The 17,027-nt window shown below is 41.7% G+C and overlaps 1 protein-coding gene across 1 annotated transcript; it reads left to right on the top strand.

The window, feature by feature from the left end:
• Positions 1 to 3,960: 3,960 nt before the first annotated feature.
• Positions 3,961 to 17,010, top strand: TAF1A (TATA-box binding protein associated factor, RNA polymerase I subunit A). Its single transcript, XM_027681909.1, has 10 exons — positions 3,961 to 4,306; positions 5,781 to 5,950; positions 7,232 to 7,345; positions 8,651 to 8,849; positions 9,625 to 9,755; positions 10,601 to 10,759; positions 11,862 to 11,928; positions 13,397 to 13,517; positions 15,333 to 15,493; positions 16,699 to 17,010. The coding sequence occupies exons 1-10, from the start codon at positions 4,171 to 4,173 to the stop codon at positions 16,839 to 16,841; spliced, it is 1,401 nt and encodes a 466-aa protein (XP_027537710.1). The 5' UTR covers positions 3,961 to 4,170; the 3' UTR covers positions 16,842 to 17,010.
• Positions 17,011 to 17,027: the final 17 nt, after the last annotated feature.

The raw sequence follows: 17,027 nt of genomic DNA, 5'->3' as shown, positions 1-17,027 counted from the left end.
AAGCGCGGCCCCGCCGCCGCGGCGGAGGGAGGGAGGGCGGGCAGCGCACGGACCCTCCCTCTCTGCCGGCGGCATCCCGATCCCCGTTCTGATCCCCATCCCGATCCCTGCCGCCGCGCCGGGCAGGAGTCCGGCTCTTTTTCAGGCTCGTCCCGCAGGGGAGAGAAGAGGGAAGGTTCTGCCTCTTATTTGTGCTTACTAATAGCGGGTCTCGCTAGTAGAGGATCGCTGGAGTAGCGAGCGGCGCAGCGGCCTGGCCGCGTTGCAGGAAGGATGTACTTGGCCCCTGTAAGGATACGACAGACCCGAACATCCTTCTGGCTGCTCTCCCTGCTGCCTCGCCGAGCAGTTCTCATCTCCACTGGGGAGGAGCAGCCGTCACCTCTCTCGGTGGCCTCCGAGAGCCTGAGGTTACACCTGCAGTGAAAGCGGGTTTCTGAACTCACTCAGCCGTGGTCCCACTGGCGAAAGTGCAGGGTTTCACACCAGGCAGCCGAAAATGCAGGATTCCCCACCAGGCCCATCCTTGCCCTTTTGTAGCTGCAGCTTCCACTTGCTGATACATTTTAGGTGTTGAATGTTTGCAAATAGAAAGACATGCTTGCATATCTGTGCCTGCCCTTGCAGAATCAGAATATCATGAGTTGGAAGGGACCCTCAAGGATCATCGAGTCCAACTCCTGGCCTGGCACAGGAAGATCCCAAAATCCCACCATGTGCCAAAGTTTTGAAAGCAGAAGAATTTGGCTTATTACATACACAGGAACAGCAAAACAGTGAGTAGCTAATGAGAAATAAATACACTGGTGTTCCGAAGTCCTCTTACCAAAATTACCTTTACACATTTCACAGTCCTGGAATTATGCTGCAATGGTAAAAGAAAGAAAGGAAGATTTTTAAAACCATAATCACCAACAACATGAATTCGATTGGTTACACAGGCTTGAACTTGCTGTTCTCGGGCCTTTACAATCTTCTGCTTTGAATGGAAGTTGCTGTGTCAGAAGCAGTTCTGGTGAAGGAAAGGTGCACAGCTCCGTGGGGAGAGAGCAGAAGAGAATCATGAAATCACAGAATTCCAGAATGGTTTGGGTTAGCATTCCCTTTTCTTCACATCTATCACTTTCATGTTGCTTTAGAGATCTAAAATAGCAGGATGACAGCAAGAAGTGACAATGCTAATGTACAGCTGAAAACCAAAACTTTTTGTCCCTCCTTCTTTTCAGTCTTGTGTTAATCAGCAGAGCCTCTGAGTGGACGAAAAAAATAAAAGACACAGCCAAGAAAGGACAGGTAACATAAGAGAGTCCTCTTGCTGGTTAATTTTAATTTTTTTTCACTTTCCAAAGGGCAGAGTCTGAAGCGGCTCCCAATATGAACAGGCACTCAGTGGAACTCATAGTCAAGGTGAATGATTCTGCTTTTTTTTGTGAATGTCAAAGGACAACTCTGGGCAGCTGAGGGTTTTTTTAAGAGCCCTTTCAAATGCTACATCTCAAGAGTTAGCCATCACTTCTAATTGCATGTGTTCTTATCCCATCCTCATGACTACTGATTTTTTGCTCTACAGACTCTCATTTCTCCATCATACGGGGCCTGAGATCCAAGTTTAGTTACTCCTATGTAATCGCTGAAAAATATGTAAGCATTTAATTTTCAGCCTCCGTCTCGAGCAGCTTAATGTTTTAATCACACTACAAAGAAGTATCAAGGTAGAAACAGGTATCTTCCTTACAATGAAGTGTTGGTACGTCTTTGCCCACCTTGGACATCCTGCCTGTCCATCCTGAGGATCCACATGGTACAGGAATGCAATGATTCATTCATCCACTGCCTATATATGTTCTCCAGGCCTAATGAAATATTGTGGCTGTAGCCCCCCTGTAATTTTCTTGACATTTTTGTGTTTCACTTCCTATAGAATGAGGTGATACCTATTTGCCATTGCTGATACTGGCTAATAAAAAGCTCTAGGAAAACCTAACTCAGAACACCTAGAAGTGAATTTTGCCACAATTTACAATATAGAAGTAAATGAATTCAAGTCACATTTCATGATGACTGTACAAATGAAAGACAAGCATTTTCCCCTCAACACTATTTCTTGTGTTCTAATGCCCACACCTCTGGGTCCAATCTCTTGTGAAGAAAGAGCTGTTTAGTAATTTTCCATCAGTACAAAGTTATCAAGCTTATCTTTATTAAAAGACCAAGACAAAAGGTAACGGTATCTGTTGGTCATAAAGACAAGGGCAAGAAAGGGAGATGTGAAGAAACACAAGATCACATAGTTCTTGCATAAATCATTGCCTTTATTGTGCAATAGCAAGCAGCTGATAGGTATATACAAGATTACCACTGCAACTGTCCAGCATTCCCTAGAATTTCAAGTATTTCAGAGTAAAAGCATACCCACTTATTAACATACCCAGCTTTCCCCAATGTGTGACACAAACCAGAAATATTTTACTTAGTTCAATTTAGATATTTTAGGCAAAATTTCCTTCAGTCTTCAACCCCAATGTTGGAAACAGATGTATTCAACTATGAGAGTAGCCCCACTGTACATGAGAAATCTAACATTTTGTGTGTATCTACGGTTACAAAGCAGCTCTCCTATCTATTCTGCAGTAAAACACCTACTAAAATAACTGATACCCACTAACAAGATCAGTTGGCTAAGTTTATCTTAGAATCTGCAAAGACTCTCACCCATGTATGACACAGGAAAATAAAAATAACAAGCCAAATGTAAATATCCTTCTATGCAAATGTGTAAACTTTTGCAAATAAAGTGGGGTAAGCTGGATACTGAAATTAGGGAACTGATCTAACAAAAGATCAGAAGTGTTGTAGGAAGTGCCATCACGCTTGGGGAACACTAAGGATCAATGAGATACAGAGGGTACCAATTATAAAGGACAGTAAAAGAAGATGACACTCTTAGAGAGGTGGTGCTATATAACAGTTTATCATCACTAGTCCACTAAGTTAACTGTCAATTAATAATACAAAATATTTATGAACTGAAATGCTGGTTGTATACTGGAAGAACACAGGATTAAAAATACAGAAAAAGTAAAGGGAGACTTCTGTTATCCCTACACAGATTTATTAAATGTCGTATTAAGGTATGGTACTGAGGTTCAGTGTTCATATACTGCAAACAACTGTTCTGCCTTGTACTATTTTCTTGACACACAATATTGATCACAGCTGAACCAGGATACTGCATTACATGAATCTTCAATCTGAGCCAGTTGATTGTTTACACACTCTCCCATTTTAGAGCTGTTCTGAAAAAACTCTGTAAAATTGTACACAGAAAACTGGACTTTACCCACATCAAAATAGTCCACGAAAAACTCAGTTTCCAAAAGTGGTTTAAAGAAACAAGTCCCAGCGCAAACTTGTACAGACCAGAATCTGTGGTTGAGGCAGAGTCCCAGAATCCAGGTATTCTGCAGTAGCATAGGCAACATTGTTGCTCTACAATGCACAGGATTTTGACTGCGAATCCTTTGCTTCTGTAGAACATGACAAATTACAAACCAACAGAAAAGCAGCAACACAGCCAATGGAAAGAGTGACAAAGGACCTCGCTAAGTCACTTTGACAGTAACCAGCGCATTAGTCAGGGCTCTAGTGACGCTTTGTTTGTGATACGTGTAGAATTAAACACCTCCCTCCCACACCACTACACACTCCCAGCTACCGTCCTGTGCCGCTCCCCATCCCTCCTGCTTCACCCTTGGCCGACATTCCTCATTTTCCCACTTCCACAGGCAGAGAGAAGCAAGCAAAAGCGCACCCCGCCCCCTGGCCATGGCCACCGCGGGGACAGGGAGCGCCCGCTTCCATCATGGCGGCGGCGATGTCCCGCTCTCCCCGCGCGCATGCGCAGGGCAGTTTCCCGCCCCCCCCCTCACCAGTCATGGCGGCTGAGCCGCTCCATGTTCCTCAGGACGCGGGTGCCCGCCGGGATCGCCCCGCCCATGCCCCAGGCGCCTGCCGGGAATCGCCGGCGTGAGGAGGAGGTCTGACCGCTGCCCGCCCAGCCCGAGCTGACCCTCCAGGTTTGGCTTGGCCGCGGATCTTGCCCCACGAGGTGGGAGGTGCCTGCTGCCCGCTGCGGATGAGCTGAGGAGGTGCCGGTCTGCCCGCGGCGCCATGGACAGCTTCCTGGAGGAGGAGGAGGATGAGGAGGCCGTGGTGGGGAGGAGGAGGAGCCCCGCCGCCCCGGCGGGGAGCGCCTTGCAGCCGCCCCTGCACCTGCCCTTCCTGCCGGTGCTCCTCCACCAGCCGGGTAAGGGCGGCGCTGGCCGTGTGAGTCCTTGTTGTGAGCTCCTTCCTGCCGCTTTGGGAAGGATGGCACCACATTTCAGCTCCCATTCTCCAAATCGTCTGTTAGCGGGGAGAAAGAGATTCGAAAATAGCCTTAGTTGTTTTATGAGCCGGCAGCGTGCCCTTGCGGCCAGGTGGTGTCCTGGGGTGCGTTAGGTAGTGCATGGCCAGCAGGTTCAGGAAGGTGATCCTGCCCCTCTGCTCGGCCCTGGTGAGGCACAGCTGCAGTGCTGTGTCCTGTTTGGGGCTCCTCAGTACAAGAAAGACAAGGAGCTACTGGAGAGGGTCCAGCAGAGGGCCACAAACATGATAAGGGGTCTGGAGCATCTCTTATGAGGAGAGACTGCAGGAGCTGGGCCTGTTTATTCTGGATAAGAGAAGACTGAGAGGGGATCACATTATTCCATATAAATATCTCAAAGGTGGGTGCCAAGAGGACAGTGCCAGACTCTTCTCAGTGGTGCCCAGCGACAGGATGAGAAGCAGTGGCCATAAACTAAAACACAAGAAGTTCCACCTGAACATGAGGAAGAACTTCTTTACTTTGAGGGTGGCAGAGCACTGGAACAGGCTGCCCAGGGAGGTCATGGAGTCACCTTCTCTGGAGACATTCAAAACCCACCTGGGCGAGTTCCTGTGTCACCAGCGAGAGGTGGCCCTGCCTTGGTAAGGGGGGTTGGACTGGATGATCTCCAGAGGTCCCTTCCATCCTAACAGTTCTGTGATTCTGTGATAACTCAAATGCTGGCTAAGTTAGGTAAAGGTAGGAGGTGCCTTGGTGAACGCTTGGTGTGCCTTGCAAAAGGCTTTTATGGATGAGCATTGTTGTAGGGCCATGGCACGTAGCCGTGATTTTAAAATGGATGTGGGCATGAAGTGCTGGTTTCAACATAAGTTGACCCACTATTCATGTAAAAAGGCTAAATGGCCTCTTTTGTACTCAAAAGAGAATAATTATCTACATTTATCTTTGTGGGAATTGCTTAGCTTTGGCACTGGAATAGCCTGTTTGTATACATGTATGCAAATCTTCAGCTGAATGGGGTCACAAACTTAGAGGATGATTAATAAGTGAAGAGAGTTGTCCCTAAAATATCACAAAATGTGCTGTGAAGCTATCTAAGCACTGTGGGCTTCTAATTCTGGTAGGGCAGTAGTGTGAAGTAATTGGCTCATCACTGTTTTAAGTGTCTGCAGCTGTGTGCTGTTTGTAGAAAATGCCATTTCATATTATATTTTCAGCTTATCCCATAGTTTTTTTTTACTGTGGACTTGTAGGTATGTTTATCCTCAAAACCACAGAGTTTAAGATCACTTTCTGTAGTGTCCGAGAAAGATCATATAAGAAAGATACTGAAATGGAGGGCACGTTGTCATCTGAATAAGTGACAGCTGTGGGCTCAGTTGACCTTTTTGTTGTTTGTTTGTTTGTTTAGCATCTTCCCATGAACACAAACTGAACTTCAAGAAGAGCAAGGAAGCGTGTCTAAGTTACATTCAGGATGCCATGCTACAAAAGCAGTGGAAAAGGGCTGCAGAGTTTCTGACCTTCTATGTTGAGTCACTAGAGAAAGACTATTCCAGAGAACCCATCGGTCCATCAGAGGTAAGTCCATGTCCCTTATCTGGATTCTTTTGCAGTTGAAAAAATAGCAAGCAGCATCTATGACACTTTAGGGCCAACATTTGTCTTAACTAATTAATCACAGGTTTGATTTTTTTTTTAATTAAAAAAAAAAAGAATTGCAGGTAAGACCTGAAAAATTACTCAACTTTCATAAATTAGACTAGAAAATAAAGATGTTGAAGCTTCTAAAAGCAAATGAGCAACTATTCAGATGTTGATGTAGAAACTCTTGAGTGGCAGGCTGCAGGAAGTACACCAGACCTCCTCACTGTAAGTGCTCAAGGCAAATGCTGTCCAATTACTCACCAAAAGCCTGCCCCTGCACAGATATGTCTCTGCTGAGGGTTTAACCAATCTTGCTGGAGCTTGATTCTGCTGAGATCTCACTTTCAGGGGTGCTGAGAACCTGCAGTGTTTTTCCTGACAGGGTGCTCAGCAGTCCTGAAAAGTTCTTTGGGCTTGTAGGCTGGTTTTGTCTGGTTGTGTTGGGTTTAGTGTGGGGGTTTTTGTTTGTTTTGGTGTTGGTTGTTTTTTTTTTTAACACAGATTTTCAGCACAAGAGATGAAAACTTGGCTTGGTATAAATTAATTTCATCAGAAGTGTATCTATGAAAAGTCAGCTTAAAGTAGTCTTCTAAAATGGAAAAGCAGTGAGTGTGTTTGCCTCTGGCACAGGCATCAGACAGAATCTGTTTGAAAGTTAGTGGCTTATTTAGGTCGTTACTGGCTCTTCCAGTACTTGCAAAACTCCTCACAGGCAGTGAGATGGAAGCAAGTGGAAGGAAAGGGATCAGAGCTTTTAAAGAAATGGAATACTTGAATATTGCTAACTTGCAGACCTTTAAAGCAAGTGCATGTAGATGGGAAGCTACATCTAATGGGAAATAATTTTTATTACTAAGTTCAAAGAACTGTGTATACCTTCTGTCTCAGTTGGATCATATCAAAGGAGAACATAATTTTTCAGTGATAGGAGGGAGGAACCCTCTGACAATGCAGTTTCCATAAGCTTTGCTGGGGTGCTGCATTTATAATGAGTAATTATGAAGCACGCACTGAATGACTGTAAAAGTCTTACAAGATGAATATGTAAGTTACTATAGCAGTAGATAATACGTAGTGTTATTTTTTTATTCACAATTCAACTGTACATTTTTTTTTATGTGCTACAGTAACTAAGTTTAATAAGACTGTAGACATGGTGGCTGTTGCCATTTTTGTACTAAGGTTGTTTTCGAATCTCTTGCTCCCCATCCATAGATGATTTGGAGAATAGGAACTGAAATTTTGTGCCATCATTCCCATAGCAGCATGAAAGAGTTCAACTGTTTCATGGAACAGATGAAAACTTTAGGAGTAAAAAGGTATTTGAAGGTGAGTATACTTAAAGCAGTCTTGATGATTTTCCACATTTACCTGAACACTTATTGAATATTAGCTTCTGAGTCTCTCTTTTGAAATATATTACTGACGTTAGCGTCAAAAGAAGAAAAAGATAATACATTTGAGTTACCAATTGCATGATATTTTAATGTTATTTTATACCTAACCTTATCTCATTTGGCCTATATATTTGATCACAAATGCGTACTGTCAGTTCTTAGAAGTGCCTAAACCCTTTAATTAAGCTTTTAATTTGAATTTGAAACAGTTAAATTGGTTTTCATGCATGCCTCAATGACATCTAATTACAGGTTAACACCTGCCAAGTTTTGTTTCCAGTCCTTAATTTGACCACTGTGCTCCTGACTAAACAGTTGTACTTAAATGTTGCCATCATTACCATCTCGCTTTTTGAGTAGCTAATCTGACTATAAAACAGTACACTGTGCACATCTGTGTCACTCAGCTGGAGGGTTTTTTCCTGGGGTGGCTCATTCAAACCTATACTGTTTTGGTTTCCTTGGCTGTTTCTTACTTGGGATGGTGTTTCTGTCTTTCATTCTGTTGTTAAAGGTCTTCGAAGGAAGTTCTGTACAAGAGTTTGCTAGAGTTAAGTGGAGGTTTAGGCTTTGATCCAGTGCCTAATCAACATGACAGGGTGGTAGGACATCCCTCTTTCAGGTGCTCTGCAGTTGGGTAGACAAATGAAAAATCAGCAAATGCAACCCAACTGGGTTTCCTCACGTCATTTCTAGATCTGAAACAGGTTCAGCACTTGTTAAAGATGAGCAGGTTTGTGAGACAACTGCTTTCTGCTGCCTTGATAAGTAGCACTGAGTGTCTGCCACCTGATGGGTGGCTTTCTGCCCAACAGATTTCAAGTGCTTTAGCCCTTTTCCTGAGAAGGTATTCCTGGGAAGTGAAAAGACTGAAGCTTTTGAAACCTGTGGGGCAGAAAGTATCTTTGTACGTCAGATATGCTTTTAATTACTAATGTTTCTCCAGCATCTTCAGACAGAAAGAAATATATAGGTTCTTGGCTTATCTCCCTCCCCACAGTGACACTTGTAGTCTCCCATTCTTTCCTTTTTCTCCAAAATTCTTTGTAAAGATACTTTTTGGATAAAAGAATATTTTAATTTCTAATTAAAATACTTTATTAACTGTGTTGGCAGTATTTTTTGTGCATGTCAGGAAGTCTCTTTTGCTATACACGTGTGTAGAACTTTGCTGTATTGCTGAAAATCTCTCAGTTGGAGGTGTGAAATGCCGTGGTTTGGACTGTTTGAATTGCAGGTCTGCTTGGAGCATGTCTTTCATCTCCTTTGTAACGGGCAAATAGATGAAGCTTACCAAAACCTGTCCCTGGCAGAAAGCTGGAGGTTTGGAGAACAAACAGCCCTTCAGGATAAAGAAATGAAACTAATTCAGGCTTACAGGGGACTGTTGGACTACTATAGCTGGTCTAAGCAGAAGAACATCCTGTTGGAGCATGGTAAGTGTTTTTTGGATTGAGGTGTAAACTTCAACTAGCTGGCTTGTGCAGACACTATGGTTTGCAATGATGCCTTTTCCTTTACCAGACTTCAACATTTGATGGTATGGCTGATACATAATTCTGTATCAGCAGTGATGGTGGTGCCAGAATGGCACACTGACCCACACCTTTCTGAAGTGCCCTGAAAGGCTGTTCCGAAACTTTTTTGTCCCCCTGAATCACATTTCTTAGATCCAGCCAGCGTGAAATAGAACCAAATAATGTCAAAGGAATGTATTCACTTAAAGCAGTGGGTTAATAGGTGTGCAACTGCTTGATTGCTGCTCAAATTTTGAGTGATAGCGAAGCCCTGAGAACTTATGCTTGAACTTCTGTTTATTTAAAGGTACCTAAGTTGCTACAAGTGTGTCCCATCTAATTCTGCACATACCTGTGTGTTATCAGTTAAAGATCTAATCTAACTGATAACAGTTTCTGTGAAACTTGTTTCTGTGAAAACTAAATGTTGGATTTGGTAAATGGACCTTGTGCTGGTAGCATCTTGAGTCTTGGAGTACTGCTCATGGTGCTCCATAAGCTGAAATTGCAGGATAATAAATTTGATTGAAGAGCAGTGAAAATTTCTTATTTCATTACTGAGAAAACTTTTCTTAGAAGCTCTTTGACTGGAGTCCCTGTTCAGCAAAATGTGTTTGTCTCAGGTGCACCACCTCTTCGAGGTCTCATTTGCTTGACAGAGCTAACTTTGTGTTATTCTTTGGTGTTTTGGTAGGTCTGGATGGATTTGCAGACTTGTCTGTTGAACAGGAAATGCACAGTTGCTTTCGGAAGGCAGCGGTGAGCTTAAAGGAGATTATTAAAATACCCGGAGTCTGGGATCTCTTTGTGAAATGCTATGTGGATGTAAGGGCATGTTTCACACATGTATTTCTTTTGTCTAATTTTCATTAAGTTGCCTGTCTGCAGCTTTTTTATGTGTGTGTGGGTGAAAACAAAATATTTTAAAAGCACCACATTTGTATGTGTATGTCACTGGCTTTGATAATAGAGCACAGTTTACTCTTGGTAGAACTGCAGAGCCTGCACGGAGTACAAAAAGGACTTTATCTGTGCATTGTCAAGAGAAAGAAATAGACAAACAGCTTGCATATTTTTTTTTCGTGGTGCTACAGAAATTGGAGCATAGTTGCTTTTGTTTGAATTCTTGAAAACAAGTTCTCTGTTTTTTGGCAGGGCAGTGTTTTTTCTGGATACATTAAATGTTAGAGGCGCCAAACATGCAGCCCCTCTATGTTTTGTTTTGGGTTTTTTAAATATCTGCTTAGAATTTGTAATTAAGAAATAAAGTTAACCTTAAAATCTCTTTGGAATTATTTACTCTTTGTCAGTGCTGATAAGCTCTGACTTCTCTAAGCACATCTTAGGGAATTTTCCTTGGTGCTGGCATCTGCCAAGTTCTCTCTTTAAAGACATGACAGGCTCTTTTTCCAGAGGGCAAGTGCTGGTAATTCTTTGACAATGAAGTGTTAAGGAATTTTCTCATGTAGTAGCTTCTGTGTATGAACTTTTGTCTCTCTGTCATGAGAGTACCCAGTAAAATGAAAATACACTGTTCTTAGTCTCACCTAATATGCTGCACTCTTAGCTACAGATCATGCTGTTGGATAGTTTTGTGGTAGTCCAAAATTAGTTGTAGGAGTTTGATTACATATATCTGGCAAACTAATGACAGGCTTAACTTCTCCTAGCTGTTGGAATTCTATGGAGACCATAATGAAGCCCGCCAAGTATTGAATGAATATGCCTACAACTCAAAGTTTCCTGCCAATCCCAATGCTCATGTCTACCTCTACCAGTTCCTGAAGAGACAGGGTGAACCAAAGAAATCAGTCATCTCTGCACTGAAGGTATGTGTTCCATGGGAGATACAGCCTGTGTCATTCATGTTGAGTGGTGGTCTGACACTTTGGTTCCCTTGAACTCTGTAATATTATTTACCCTGTTGTATTCTTTGTGGGAAACAGAGAGTTAGAGGAAAGTTACAGGAGGGAGCAGTATCCTTTACTGTCTTTGAATTCCAGTTCTTGCTTTGCCTTTAACTGATACATCATGTCACTTTTTAAAGTCAGTGTGGAAGCTCAGAGAACATATTTACATGGTCCTACAAGTCTGTATCAGCAGTCTCATACATAACAAGCATTGATTTCTGTTAAAGTTTGACCTTCACAATATTGGAGAAGTTATAGATGCTTGCTCTTTCACATATTGATCCTGTCTAGCAGTTAGTTTCTCTGCTTGCTTTTAATGAGCTGTGCATTAAAGCTAAAATAAAAGTTAATGTCTGCTGCTTGTTGGCAGGCAAGACCTTGCTTGACTAAGCTTTTGTACAGTTGTTCTTAAATGTCTGCTTTCCTTACCCTCACTTGTTGATCTTTGTAGTGCTTGCAAACAATGTTTTGCAGTCTGTGTTGCCACTTGATGGCACTAATGTGCTTTTGTTAGTGCAGGTGGTGTTTAAAAATAGCTTTATAAAGTTAGGTTTTTAAACTGTAGGGTATATGTATACAGTTCCACCTTCTCAAGGCTTTTTAGCAGTGGCTTTAGACACTAGCCTCTTAAAAAGTAGTGACGAATCAAAGAACTGGTTTGATAGGTCCAGGAACTGATCCAATGCACAGAGCAGTAGACAGGGCAGCTAGGACTGGCCTGGGAAGAAAATGATATTGCCTTCTGGATTTGGGCTTCAATCTATATTGTATTTGCCTCATGTAGTGTTTTTTTAGCAGCTATCAAGGTATTTCATCAATTATGTCTCAGAGTAGTGTCACAGATGTGCAAAATGGACCTAGACACTCGTTCTTTACACCAAGGCAGTAAGGTACTAGATTGTTTAATTTTCTGAATTAGTCACCCAAAATTCTGAAACCTGTGCTTCTCTTGATCAGGTAGAAATGTTCAAAAGTTTTCACATGAAACTAATGTGGCTGGGTTTTGCCTTTTAATTTTCAGATCTTGCATGATATTGTTCCGTCTCATGAACTGATGATAGATTTTAATACCATGCTTCAAAAATCAAGTAAGTCTACCTTTTCTCTTTTCTGCTTTTGAAAGTAGTTTTATTTGTTAAGAAAAAAAAACCCAAAAACCCCAAATCCCAGCTTTCCAATCACAGAAACCTTTAAGTTGAATTAAGTTAAGTGTGAGTAGGCATTTACAAACTTCGGTAAACAAATGCCATTCTCATTTTAAAGGTTGATCAAAGCAAACTGTTGTAAGGCACAGCCAGAATCTCAAAAATAATTTAATTTTTTTTTTAGGTACTCTACTCTGAATTCCAGGGTCTCCATTCCCTTTTGAGGATCTCTGATTTATTTATTTATTCTTCTAGAGGAATTGAGATGGATCTATTATTTAGTTCATTGTTATTGATTAATCAAGAGAGCTTTATCTTAGAGTTGGTAGAAAAGTCTTCCAATTTGGAGACTTTTTTCCATGCTGATCAATTCTATTCCAAGCTGTCTGTCTTATTGTGATCTAGTATGTCCCAGCAGGTCAACAGATTCGTGAAATGCCCCTGAATGAAGATTGTTCTCCCTTCTAATATGATGGGGCTTAATGGCTTTAAACTGACAGAGGGTATGTTTAGAAGAGATTTTAGAAAGAAATTCTTGACTATGAGGGTGGTCAGGCACTGGAACAGGTTGCACAGAGCAGCTGTGGATGCCCTATCCCTGGAAGTGTTCAAGGCCAGGTTGGATGGGGCTTGGAGCAACCTGGTCTAGTGGAAGGGGGGTTTGGAACCAAGGCAGGGGGTTTGGAACTAGATGATCTTTAAAGTCTCTTCCAACGCAAACCATTCTGTGATTCTTCATTGGAAGGAGGTAAAAAAGACTGTTTGGCTGGAACCTCCCTTTTTCTGTTCATTTGTGATACATTTGCTAACTTTTCATAGGTAATGAATGCAACCTGATTTTTTGAAGACATTTATACAGGTAGACATAACTTTTTCCTCATTTACCTGCTGTCATAGGTCAAGTGTTGTTTTAAGAACTCTAGTGACACCTAACAAATGATGTGAAATGTCCACTTCAGTCCTTTTGGTCTCAGGTTTGATTTTTTTGGTGGCATCTTGGGATTTGAAGTATTCCAGAGGCACTGTGTTCCCCTCCTATGGGAAGAATGTATTGAGCAGAGGTGCCAGTTGGAGGCACTGATTAATGAGCTTTGGAAACAGCAACTTGCTTTGGAGAAAGCAAGGCAGTGTGTGATAAGTGAGCGTTGTATGTGTTCCTCTTGAGTCAGCAGTGTTTGAGCAGGATGGGAGTAGGGACAGGGTGCCTCTGGTGTGAGTTGTTTTCTAGAGACAGGAAGTATTCCTTAACTTCATCTCCTGGAAGCAGCAGAAGGCAATGGGGGGCACCCTCCGTAATGGAGACAGTAGCAGCATTTGGGGAGGCAGGATAGAGAACTGTATTTCACTTGTTGCTTACTGATGAGTTCATCTTGGTCTAAGTAATTCATTAATCAGCCTAACCTTTTTTCAGAGAAAAGAAAGAAACGTCGATTGGGGCTAGAAGTTATTTTTGCGGCCCTGGATTATGCTGGCTGGAAAGAAAATGTAAAAGCATGGAACTGCTTGGCAAGACAGGTGAAACAAATTGTAATGTAAGTATCTCTGATGCAATGTGCTAAAAACAAATGTATCAAGTCTCTGGCTTTGGCAATTGGCAAAGTGTCCCTGTGTAGCCTTTCTCTTCCTGCTGGTGAAGGGAAGAGTTGCCTGGCTGAGTTCCATGACACTGCTTGACTGCAATGTGCTCTTGTTGGGAGGGAAGAAGAAAGTATTGAGAAGAATTGAAAATTTCCAGTACTGCATTTCCTGAAAAAAGCTGTAGTGTTTGGGTTTTTTTCTTTTGGTTTGGTTTTTTTTTGTTTTGTTTTGTTTTTTAACAGGTTACATCTTTATGCAGAAAGAGTTATTCAGATGTTGGGGTAGCATTTGCTGCCCATCACTAATCGCCCTCTTTTGGGACAGGAAAGTTGTTGGTCGTTCAGTTCTGTTCTTACATGTGCATTGTTGGAAGCTGTTTTGAGAACTGCTGGGCTGCAGCAGGGCTGGTACTGTGCAGATTGGTGGGTTGTGTGATGGTGGTAACTGTTACATGGTGCAGCTGGTGGGTGTATTGTTAAAATCTGTGCCAATGTGCCTGGGGATTGATGTCCTTGCCAACTCTGACAGACATGGCCTCTGATTTCAGAAGAAGCCATCTCTGACAATCTGCACCCAGAAGGCATCCAATGTCTAGGCTTACTTTACCCAACAAACAGGCTGTTGTATGTTTCAAGTCCTAAATATTTCCGGTAAATTAATTTGGCACTGAATTTGACCCATTCTACTGCTTTATTGCCACCTCTACCTACACAGCATCTGCTGTTAAGACCAGAAGCTAGTGGATTAGAGCTAGGAGTGTTGTTGCATAAATTAGTAAAAGTAGTATGATACTCTAACTTTGCCTTCATTTTTGTTTTTGAATACACAACTTCAGAGTATCTTGAAATATACTGGGCATCTTGGTCATTTTATGGGAATGTCGCTTCCCTGTTGCAGATGGTTTTATAGAATCCTAGAATAGTTTGGGAAGGGACCTTAAGGACCATCTAGTTCCAACCCCCCTGCCATGGACAGGGACACCTTCCACTAGACCAGGTTGCTCAAGCCCCGTCCAACCTGGCCTTGAACACTTCCAGGGATGGGGCATCCACAGCTTCTCTGGGCAACCTGTTCCAGTGCCTTACCACCCTCAGAGTGAAGAATTTCTCCTAATATCTGATTTAAACCTGTCCTCTCTCAGTTTGAAGCTATTCCTCCTTGTCCCGTCACTACAGGCCCCTGCAAAAACCTCTCCAGCTTCCTTGTAGGCTCCCTTGAGGGACTGGAAAGAGTATTTGCTTCTGAAATGCTCAGTTTAGAGTTGGTCTTGATGATCCTTGTGGGTCCCTTCCAACTCAGCATATTTTGTGATTCTTTTTAAGGGTGTTATTGCATAACAGTAAACTGTTTGGGATAAGTTAGTCTTTGAGTATGCCTAGAGTAACACAAACCTTTCCTAAAAACAAACCAACCCCTTCATACTACCAATTTGTTGACAAACTTGAAGAAACTTCCATATTACTATTGACAAACTGGCACGAAAGTCAAAGGCTTGCTTCATTTCACACCGTAATTTGTGTTATTGCCAGATCTAAATAAGACTGCTAAAGTCTTGTTTAGACTGCCTCCTGCCTCAATGAGCATTGCCAGGGATTTAAAAAAATAGCTGATTTCTGTTTAGATTAGTGTTTCAGACTGAGTATAAAGTCGGTGTGTCTATGTTAGCAATTTAGGAGACTTGTAGCAAGTTGGTTATAAGTGTCAGTGTCTCCTAATAATCTTTTCATCACAATTTAAGCTTTTATGTAACTTGTTTAACCTTTTTCCAGCTCTGAGAAGCATCTTGACTGGATCAAGCAAGAGTGGAACTCCAGGAAGGACTGGTGGCCAGCCTTCCATTTTAGCCGGTACTTGGCAAAAAGGAACTGGCAGGAAAATAAAAGCCTGTCATATGAAAAAGCTCTGGTGGCTGGAATTTTACTGGGAAAGGGTAATACTACATGTTTTTTTCCTTTTCACTACATAGAACAGAAATACTGTCTAGTTCTAGCCCTAATAAGATGGGATGCAGCTGTTCTGCTCCTTGGAAGAAATGCAATTTCTTCCTTCTAGGAAATATCCTTGTCTTTGGAGCTAAACATGAAAGATGTTTAAATTGGTTTGATATTTAACAATGAGGCATATTTTGCATAACTTGTCTTATCCTGGTTTAGAATTCTGTTTTATCTGGCCCTGTTGAGCAGTCATAATACTATTTATCTTGTTCAACCTTCAAACCACAATTTCACAAATGCACAACACACTCCTGAGGGAATGTTGTGAGGACAGTGGAGAGTTTGCTTGCTGGCTGCCAGCCTAGGCAGTGTCTCAGCAAATGCTGGGGAGCAGTTGGACATTAAGGACCATGGGGATGTTGTAGTGCAGGAAAGAGGAGGACAGAGGGTCTTGAGTGAAAACCATCAGCAGTTTGGTAAGAAGATGAAGATCTTTACCTCTTCAGTAGCATTGTTTGGAATGCTGCCAAAACCAAGTGGAGGATCAGGTCAAGAATCAGCTGCTAAATTGAGAATGGGAATATGGCATGGAGACCATGGCTCATACACTGGTTTGGACTTCTGATTGTCAACTTGTTTGTTGTCTATAACTTTGTTTCTATAACTTTATCTTCTGGACCTAATACAACAATTTCTCATAATGAAAGTTGGGTTTTCTGGTGGTTTTTTTTTTTGCTTTCTGTAGTATGTTATCAAATGTCTTGCAGCTTTTATTTCCAGCTAGCTAAAAAGGTTGTTCCAGTTCTCATTTTCTTGAATAAAGTTTTAGTGCTTATTTGTATCTTATTGGTGTCAATGTGAGCCTCTATTTTCCTTATCCAGCATAATAAGTTAATGTATGATATCAATGCTGCTTTACACCCTTGAAATTTTGCTTTGTGATCTATTTGCAGAGCAAAAATTTAAGAAAGAAAAAATATTTTGCGAGACAGCATAATTTATATACATGTAATGTTTTCTGGGTTAAGTGAGGATGGAGTATTTATTACTACAGTTATATCTCTAATGTGTGTGTCTTGGATTTTAATACCTTCAAGTACTGAAAAGTTTCTTAGATGTTTGCATATTATTTAAACAATGAGAGCATTTTGTATTTGCTTGTATCGTGGTATAACTTACAGTTTGTTTGTTTTTTCCCTAGATTGCAAGTACTTTAAATATGTATCACACCAAGGCTGCAAAGCTCAGGTGAAAAGGTTCCGGATTCTGAAGAAATTTGTGAACAGGCACAATCCTGTCTACCTGAGAATATCTGGTCTTTCTGATTCTTCTGTACAACCTTGATTAGAAAGCATCCTTAAGGTTCTTGTACTTTCTCCTCTCTGTAAAACTGACTTCTGGGTTGGTGCTACGTTAAAACTTCTGGGCAGACCCTGTCAACTCAGTACTAGACTTTTTTATATACTTCTGTAAAACCTCTTTGGTTTGTATTTATTTTATAATAAACCAAATATAAATCAAGTGATGAGG

The sequence above is a fragment of the Neopelma chrysocephalum genome, unplaced genomic scaffold (assembly GCF_003984885.1).
Source record: "Neopelma chrysocephalum unplaced genomic scaffold, ASM398488v2 Primary Assembly neopelma1_61b, whole genome shotgun sequence".
NCBI lineage: Eukaryota > Metazoa > Chordata > Aves > Passeriformes > Pipridae > Neopelma > Neopelma chrysocephalum.
The sequence above is the reverse complement of the archived record's forward strand: the minus strand, read 5'-3'. Positions and strand labels throughout refer to the sequence as shown.